Genomic DNA, 9542 nt, shown 5'->3' with positions numbered 1-9542 from the left:
TCTATAGTCTAGTCTATAGTCTAGTCTATAGTCCAGTCTATAGTCTAGTCTATAGTCTAGTCTATAGTCTAGTCTATAGTCTAGTCTATAGTCTAGTCTATATTCTAGATTATAGTCTACTCTATAGTCTAGTTTATATTCTAGTCTTTAGTCTAGTCTAGTCTATAGGCTTTTAAACCACAGGGTTTTTAAAAACCCAAGTCGCTTTCTATTCCTCTAAAGTATTTAACAATTCCAGGTAAACTGTAACGTCTTTCAGCAATAAAGTTACCAAAAAATGAAATATTCTTAAAGAAAATTTAAATATTTGTATATTAAAAAACATTTAAAAAAGCTACCAACTTAAAGATTAAACCTTCAAAAGATTCAATTGAAGTAGTATAAATAAATATATAGTCTTCTTTATAAATGTAATCTTTTATGTAAATTTCTTTCTAAAAGATAATCACAGCTTTGTGTCAAGTAATTTTTTGGTCATAATCATTTGGTAATAAACACAACCACTCAAGCCGCCACCATATCGCACTAGAACATCACACGTTACAGTTACATTACATTTTTATGATATTTTAAAACGTTTCTTTCTATTTTTATTTTAAACATTTTATTACATTGTAAATTGCTTTAAAATGTTAATTTGTTAAAACTTTTTCTTTAAGCACTGTATGCCACAGATCATAAGATAACGTCAAAGAGGCCACAAAATTATGCTGACCCACTAAAGGACCTCTTATATTGAACGTCATATTGGTAGTAAGATCAATGTTAAAAGAGTCATTTTTACTTTTCCATAAATTCGTTTTACAGATCAAGTCTAAAGTGGTGGTATGGAATAAAGGAATATGAGAAACACCTAATTCCAGCATATTGCCCTCTTGGGGAAAACTCCAACAAATATTGCCACCAAAACGAGAAAATTTGAAAAAATTATAAATATTTGTAATATTATGAAAGAAATTTAAATTCAGTTCCCATAATTCCTGCTTAAATAGCTGTAAACGAAAACTGCCCTGCAGATTATCACCCTCCCTTGAGATGGTGGTATAAGTAACATTGACAGCATTTCCTACACTTTATATATTATTAGTTTGTTATTTTGTTCATATTTTGTTAAACTTACACATTTGTTTCAGCAAACAATCCTTGCACAAGAGGTCCTTCATCAAGATTTATGTGAGCGAATAGTCCCGCTAATGTTTGTATTTGTTCGTTTCCTACTTTTTGAGCTCCATACAAATTTATGTTATTGATTCCCCAGGTATTTGTTGAGAAACTTATGCCCATAGATGACACAATTTTAAAAAAATTTAGGAATTTTAATTAAGACGTTTGTTTCTTTGTTTTTTAAATACATTGTAAAAAATGTGTCTTTAAAAAGACTTTTGTTGTTGTTCTTTTGTTTATTTTAAACAACTATTGTTGTTATCTTTGAAACTATAAAAGTAACAGATAAATAGATGGTTGTTTAAAAGATGTTGTTATTAATAGAAGTGCCTACTAAACTGCTGCAGCAGTGTATAAGAACGAGCACCGGGGCGCCGTGGCTTAGTTGGTTAAAGCGCCTGTCTAGTAAACAGGAGATCGTGAGTTCGAATCTCGCCGGGGCCTTTCTTCAGTTGGATGTGGCTGAAGTTTCCTATTTTTTTTAAATAATCACATATTACGATTCGAATATTCAGAAATATTGCTTTAAGAAATTTTTGAAATTTTCTTATCTTCTACAAAAAACTTAAGTTATGTGTGTTAATAATAAAGATATGAGTAAAATCTCAAAAAAAAAAAAAACACATATGTTTTTTAATAGAAAACTCCTTGAAATAAGGAAGATTCCCCAAGATAACTGGAGTATTCAGAATATTGATTTCAGCATATTTACGACAGATATCGATAAATCAACTTATCACAGAAATGATGGGCGAAAGACTACAGTTCCATGATTACTCTTAAAATATCTGATTCTGTTTACAGGTCTGTTATTACGACCTTAAATGATCTGAAACAAAAAAATAGTTTTCGGAAATCCCCAAATGTTTCTCCAAGCTTTTTTTAAATATATTTACTTTCAACTACAGTTACAATCATGTTACAATTATTGTTATGTCCTACACCAGTATGGTGAGGAAGGTAACACCCCAAAAATATGAGTCTAACACCAAGCTTAAAGTATACCAATCAATTTATAGTAATTTTCTGAGTCCGTCTGTTTAGCTGGCTAAGTGTAAAGTAAAGTTTATTGTTTCATGTCACAATTTTGAATTTAAACACCCCAAAAAAGACTCATACTTATTTTGAATATATTTAAATCTCAAAAAAAACCGACACTACTTATTTGGTCAATACCATATAAGTATTGATTACCCTGCCGAATTTCGTAATGATCATGCCTCATTTGACCCTAGATCAGAGATACAAGCCGATGCGAAATGTCGGCGGCGGCTTATTATAGAAACCTGTCTCTATATATAAGTTTTTTTTTTTTGTAGAAAATATACATTTAAAGTAGTTTTCACTATTTTAATATTAGCACAATATTTAGTGGCAATTTTTTTCAATTTGCCATAAGAATTTAAAATAGTGGCAACTCCGTTTAAATTGATGAAATTATTTTCTGAAATACTTGTCAAATCTTTATCAGTGGCTACTTCTAATCCGGTTTAGCTTTTGTGCCGAAAGAAGTAGGCGGCGGTGCGGCCTGCAAAATATTACCGCCGATTTGAGACGTCTCGACTTGTATCTCTGCCCTAGATCCCATACAAAGACCCTTAGGAGAATAACTTTAATATCCACAATTCAATAAATACAAACACCACGATTAAATTAAATATATTAAAAAATATATATTAACATAAATCCATCAGCAAATTTTATTATGATTGGTAAATGTTTGCCTTTTGACCTCATATAAAGTCTGCTTTAAAAATTTAAAAGATTTTTAAAAAATTGCTTAAATATATTGTAAACAGGGTAAAACTCGACTATAAAGCTTTATTATAAAAAACAAATCACATCTTACAACCACAACTGATGTAGGGTATAATGATCGAACTCGTCTGACAATACTTTCCTGCTTGTTTAATAAATAAATAAAATTATTAAAAATACTTTTAGAAATTTGATATCATCGCCATTCAAATGCAGCATCCAATTGTTTAACTATTATACATATTTTTAGTTCCCATTTGTTCTTTTTCCATATCCTTCCTAAAACTGTCAAATTTTCACAACTGTCAATTTTTAAACAATAACTAAAAAATCCAACTAAACAAACATTGAAAAAAATTCCTAAAAAATCCGTAAAAATATGAAATGCAAAAAACAAATCGTTATTCCGTTTTCATCATATTGCTTAAACATTGTTTTTTTATTACTCCCCCAAATTTTTCGGTATAAATGAGTGTCATGCAAGTAGTCGTCCAATATGGATAGACATATCAAACGATAACAAGTCCAAATACAAATGTTACCTACAAAACATGCACATCCACCTGTTGTGTGGCGTCGAGAATCATAGTGATTGGGGGGTTTTGTAAATTAACAATATCATGATGGTTATATGATATATAAAGATGGTAGGAGGAATATATTGGATATCTAGAGTATTGTAACATGCATGTTGGGGTTCGAGTTAGCTTTATTTGGAAATGTTATTGAGGACATGCGGTTATGTAAACTTATGGAGACATTTATCCAGCAAATTAACAAATGAATTTACAATGCCTACAAAATATCGAATGAGCAAACAAAATCGGCAAAAAAACGAATTGAAATATGTTTTCGATAGAATTATTCAGAAATATTAATTTCGTAATATTTTTATGAAGTGTTTGCATTTGTAGGTTCAATTGAAATTGTTTTATTAATTGTGTCAATATGTTTTTTTCGCATAAAGGGGGTTTTTATACCCTTCACCTTTAGATTGACGATGTTATATTTAATACTGAAGTTTGTCACGCATAGAAATATTGGTTCTATAGGTTAGGTAATTTAGGTTGTCGACGAGGAAATCGACACACTAGGGTTCATATCTTGGTTCCGAAAACGGATCGCACCACGACCTACCCATGATACATTAAGTGTCCATTTTCAGTGCGGAGACAAACCCACCTAGGGCACAAGCAAGTGATACTATCTTATTCACCTCCATCCACTGCGTCGTGCAAATTCGATTTACCCTAGGATGCAACCCTAATCGCCTAGAGAGCGGGACAGTGACAAATGAAGTTTTTTATCGTCTCCTCATCATGACAACTTTTATAAAATCGTTGTATAGAAGTAAGGCCACAAGAAGTCTTAGTCTGCCACTAGAAAGCTCTAACAAACTGTGAGACCTTTTGCCATCATACAGTGCCCAGGTCTGTCTGGAAATTGAGCAAGTAGTCAGGGATGTCCATCTAATTTGAACAGTCCCAAAATGATACTGCTGTATTATAGATTTACAGCAGGAGAGTGGAACTCCAACAATTGTATCAGCATCGCAATATTCTTCCATGTAGCAAGTCCCGGTATTCAGATAAGTTCAAAGTATGAATGGTTCGCCATCTCGTTAAGAGACGTCCGACATTCGCGAACCAGTCTGGATGTCGTATAGACTCCATTTATGAATTTGATGGTAGGCTTGCTATCGGTATATATACCAATATTCCTATTGAATATTCTTTCCACTTTTCCGCTCTTTTTATCGCTGAGATTTAAGCTTTTGTTATGCTGCATTATTGATTAATATTATATTAGGCAATGTTCGATTATAATTCCTTCTTAAAGTATAGATTTTAAATTTCAATATGACATTTCTTATGTATTCAAATTTCTTAATCAAAAATAGTCCGAGTCATTCTAACCGTTTTCTAGAACTTTACGTCTGAGCTTAAGCAAAACTAGTCTCCACACAGAGGAAAAAGAAATATACACGCCTAGTAGCAAATTGACACCAAAGTGTTTATAATAACATCTGTTGGCAAAGTTTGTAGTCAGTTTTACCCCTCAGGTGTGCCGTCATTAAAGTACTGATGCCCTTTAAGAACCTCTGCTTAATAATAATATCCACATTATTTGTATTTATATTTATAATTTTGTTTATCTTAATATTTTCTACTTAAACGCTTCGTAGTCAATGAATTCGCCAAATAAAATCAGTTGTAAATGTTTATTCGCAGCAATTGAATTGTTAAAATATATTAAAATATTTACACACAATGCAACGACAATCTACATAATGTGGAAGACAGACAAAGTTACAATTTTATATATTTAATATTTAACTGACCAGCAGGAAGTTAAATGGTTTGATTCCTAGCAATCGAAAGGAGGGGACTGGTTAGGGGTTAGAAAACAGATTTTATGTTTTGTGATAGAGTAAAGATAAAATTGGCTGACGTTGCTAACAATAAAATCCAAAATAAAAGAGAAAATACGTAAAAACACAAACAATAAGGCGTAAACCATTAAAGGTCCTTTTACAAGATTGTATTGCAAAAACATCTATTTTATTATGTGGTATTGTGCGTCTTGACCATTAACATTACTTGCTGTTTGTAGTAGTTTGCTAGTCAGCTTATATTTTGTGGTAATTTTATTTGTTTGTTATAATGTTATAAATAAACTATAGAAGTTTTAGATTAAAACTAACAACTATATACCACATTAAATACGACGTACATAAGTATATAATGCATTACAGACATTTATAATGTCATCATTTTGCAAATGGTTTCTATTGTTCCTGGTGTTTTTCTATTTTTTTTAATACTTTTTGTGGATATAGAAAAAAAAAAAACAATTGTAAAGCAATTGTCAACAATATCCGTTTCTCTTTTTCATATCCCTAAAACTAAACTAAAATTTTAAACAAAAGTTTAAAAATAAGGAAATCACAGCATGTGGGCGCTTTTAGAATAAATTTCAATAAATTATGTTGTATTTTTTAATTTAAAAGGTGGATTATTTTGTAGTTGAATTTAAAATGGGGAAAAGGAATAAAAAGTTTCTGCTCAAGCTTTATTAATAGTCTGAACCAAAATATAACAAGTAGTCCTACTCTTTGACAGCAGTACCTAACTCTAAACATGTGTTAGTTTCAAAAATCTATTGTTCAATTCACAATCGATGTTGTAGCGTTGTATGCGTTGTATGTCAGCAGCTACTACAATAGTCATAACAATGTTGTTGATATTTTCTATGCAAAAGTTCTATACAACTCTTACGACAATTTTTCATATGTTTTTCGAATGTCGTAAGAAAATTCAGTGTTGTCAATTGTTTATTTCAGCATAAAGATAAGAAATTCAATCGATTTTGGCATAAAAAACGATAAAGTGATAACATAGAAATTACAAACAAACAGCTGTTTACCAAAACAAAAATAAAATTTTATTAAAAACTGTTTATTTATTAGTTTAAAATGTGGAATAATGAAAATAATATAATTTTAAATAAAAAGAAATTAATTTGGTTTATTTTGCTCGATTTATTGTAGTAGAGTTTTATAAAAATTGAAATTATAAATTTGCTTGAATTTTCAATACAAAAAATTGAAACTCTGTTCGTATTTTAAATTCAACAACAACAAAAAATGATCACTCCTTCAAAGTGGTAAAAAAAAAGTAAGGAAAACTTTCGAATATTTTGACAACTTAACATTTCTCACGAGACAGTAGAACTCACACGGTACTGGTAGATGTGAAAGAGTAATTTCCCATACGAAAGAGTCGGACTACTATATACTTTGGTCTGAACAATAAAGAAAGTTGAGCAATGTTTTGACTGACTGATTGATTTCTTTTGGAAGTATAGATTCGAGAATTTTTTGACTATCTTTCTTTCTTTCTTTCTATCTATCTATCTATCTATCTATCTATCTATCTATCTATCTATCTATCTATCTATCTATCTATCTATCTATCTATCTATCTATCTATCTATCTAATAATATTTCATTTGTAAATTTAAAAAATAATTAATTTAATAAAAATTCATTCTTTCCAAAAGTAAATCATATGCAAAACACGTTTATTTTTTTAAGAATGAATTTTGCCAAATTTATGAAGTTTTTTAATATTTTCTCTTCATTTCATTTAACTGTAATATATCAGGATTTCTAAAAATTTCAAAATATTTTTATATCTCAGGATACAAACACATTTCCATACATTATCTTGACATTGTTCGTACGTTTTTCTTTTTTTAAATAATTATGTGTAAAGGAATAAAATAAAAAAAGTTAAAAAAATAAACGTGCAAAAATTTATTGGCACGTTCTTTAACACTAAAATATATGTATATAAAAAGGTACGATAAATAAAGCATCCTGTTAGTTGTTTTTTGTGTCTGATTTTTTGTCACCTATGGCAGCAGACCCTTAAAATAACCATAAATTCATACAGTAGAAAATTAAATGCTATCCTTACACTCCTTTTCGAAGTAAATAAACGAAATTTAGCGTATAAAATTAGCTGTGGGTTGGTTACAAAAAGAAAACAATATTTGGAGATGCGGGGCATCGATCCCCGTACCTCTCACATGCTAAGCGAGCGCTCTACCATCTGAGCTACATCCCCACATATTTATATATTGGTCCAAATATGTTAAGATAAATTACAGGTAGAAATTTTTGAATCAAAAATATAGTCATAAGTTTGTATGACTTATTTGACAAAGACCTATGGGACGGCTCAATGGTCTAGGGGTATGATTCTCGCTTTGGGTGCGAGAGGTCCCGGGTTCAAATCCCGGTTGAGCCCACTGCTTTTTGGTGGAATATACGAACATCAGTTTAAACAACCTTTGGACTCGATATATGAGGTGAACTGTCACGAACTTTATGCCCGCCCATTTTTTAACCTTTTAACAATTCGATATTATATTATCTTTGGGTTCTGATAAACCCTTTTCGGCCGGCTCAATGGTCTAGGGGTATGATTCTCGCTTTGGGTGCGAGAGGTCCCGGGTTCAAATCCCGGTTGAGCCCGTTGTATTTTTAGAAATACAATACATAAATTTGCTATTACGAATTGTGGTGTAATATTAAAGCAGAAGCGTTTAATTATTAGTCAATTCATATTTGCAAAATGTGACACCTAAGTCAGCCTTAGTTGTTGCATATAAAATTAGAATTTATAAAGAAATAATGACAATAAGAGAACGTGAATGTAATAAATCATCTACTACAACATTATTAAATCCATATTTTATATAAAACCTGATAAAGTAATTCATAAAACTTCTGTACCAAGTCGAAGAATATATACTAAATCTAAGAGGAATATTTTTTTAGAAAGATAAAATTCTCGAGAACCTGAAAATATTTAAATTGCAAATGCTAGTTCTATTTTCGCTATTTCAAGTCTCAAATAATTTTTTTATGTAATACGAAAGTTTTTCAATATCTTTAAAAACGATTACGTCAGATGGCTCAATGGTCTAGGGGTATGATTCTCGCTTTGGGTGCGAGAGGTCCCGGGTTCAAATCCCGGTTGAGCCCGATTATTTTGTTCAATAAACTTGACAACATGACATAACAAGATATATAATATTTATATTGACGTAAATATTGGGAATTCAAATGTAAGATATTGATTGAGCAGGGTTCTCTTCTTAAATACAAATTTGTTTAATGGTTTTGTTGGTCTAAATTAATTTTTTAACATTCAAGAAATTTTTTATATCCAAAAAAGGATCTGTCCTAAAAAAGGGTTTACCAGCTGGCTCAATGGTCTAGGGGTATGATTCTCGCTTTGGGTGCGAGAGGTCCCGGGTTCAAATCCCGATTGAGCCCACCGTATTTTAAACAATTTATCATTGTTGTAGAATCTTTAAGGTCATAAGTCGGATTCAATAAGAACCCTTTATAGTTTATATGCGTTTGTCTTGTTCTCAAAGTTCAAATAGATATTTGGATTTAAAACAGCTTAGTTTAAGGTTAAGACCGTCATAAACCACCCCTTAATAATGGTGGTCCAGCTTTGAAAAACCTTTTAAATTTAGTTAAAATGTCTTCATATTTTTGTATATTAGCTTCGAAAAGGATATATGCTGGCTCAATGGTCTAGGGGTATGATTCTCGCTTTGGGTGCGAGAGGTCCCGAGACATTTTTGTAAATCATTCTGCGATTAATCTGGCAAACAGGAAAGGAGACACAACAAAACACATTCTTCATTAGTGTCAAAAAAACTCAAAAATCTTTTAGAATCAAAAGATGAAGGTTTGATCTCAGATAGAATTGGATAAAGAAAATATTATTTGTTTCTAAGAAACGCTGTCATAAACATAATGTTGCCTAAAGTGTTCATAGCTGTGCTCTTTTTAAGCAATCACAGGTTTGTGTTTTTTGGCTCTCAATAGAATGCCATTGGTCCTGGCAAGTATGAAAGTCATAACGTTCTTTAAGAAACAAAGGATCATCACAAAATGGCTCCATTTACATCTATAGATGCTTTATCTCCCTCTAACTGAAACAGCTTTGAGATATTTCATTCTTAAGTTTTATTAGACGATCTCTTCTCTTTGAGTTGCCCTGAACATTACTTTATGCAAAATATTTACATTT

The 9542-nt window shown here is 30.9% G+C and overlaps 2 protein-coding genes and 5 non-coding genes across 7 annotated transcripts in view; 6 read left to right on the top strand and 1 right to left on the bottom strand.

Annotated features, from left to right (window-relative positions):
* LOC111690283 (dynein regulatory complex subunit 5) overlaps positions 1–384 on the top strand; it is a 1923-nt gene extending 1539 nt beyond the window's left edge. The window contains exon 5 of the mRNA XM_046948008.1: positions 335–384. Coding sequence (XP_046803964.1) covers positions 335–384 — 50 coding nt within the window. The remainder of the gene's footprint in view (positions 1–334) is intronic.
* Positions 385–423: 39 nt separating this feature from the next.
* Positions 424–1322, bottom strand: LOC111680190 (attacin-A-like). The gene is made up of 2 exons (XM_046949070.1): positions 1121–1322; positions 424–1071 (listed from the first exon to the last, which is right to left on the bottom strand). The coding sequence occupies exons 1-2, from the start codon at positions 1282–1284 to the stop codon at positions 633–635; spliced, it is 603 nt and encodes a 200-aa protein (XP_046805026.1). The 5' UTR covers positions 1285–1322; the 3' UTR covers positions 424–632.
* A 212-nt stretch (positions 1323–1534) lies between these two features.
* Positions 1535–1608, top strand: Trnat-agu. The gene has a single exon. It is a non-coding gene; the product is annotated as a tRNA-Thr (tRNA).
* Positions 1609–7664: 6056 nt separating this feature from the next.
* Positions 7665–7736, top strand: Trnap-ugg. Its single transcript has one exon. It is a non-coding gene; the product is annotated as a tRNA-Pro (tRNA).
* Positions 7737–7891: 155 nt separating this feature from the next.
* Positions 7892–7963, top strand: Trnap-ugg. The gene has a single exon. It is a non-coding gene; the product is annotated as a tRNA-Pro (tRNA).
* A 441-nt stretch (positions 7964–8404) lies between these two features.
* Trnap-ugg lies at positions 8405–8476 on the top strand. The gene has a single exon. It is a non-coding gene; the product is annotated as a tRNA-Pro (tRNA).
* Positions 8477–8698: 222 nt separating this feature from the next.
* On the top strand, positions 8699–8770 carry Trnap-ugg. The gene has a single exon. It is a non-coding gene; the product is annotated as a tRNA-Pro (tRNA).
* Positions 8771–9542: the final 772 nt, after the last annotated feature.

Source organism: Lucilia cuprina, chromosome 4, assembly GCF_022045245.1.
Source record: "Lucilia cuprina isolate Lc7/37 chromosome 4, ASM2204524v1, whole genome shotgun sequence".
NCBI classification, from domain to species: domain Eukaryota; kingdom Metazoa; phylum Arthropoda; class Insecta; order Diptera; family Calliphoridae; genus Lucilia; species Lucilia cuprina.
The sequence above is the reverse complement of the archived record's forward strand: the minus strand, read 5'-3'. Positions and strand labels throughout refer to the sequence as shown.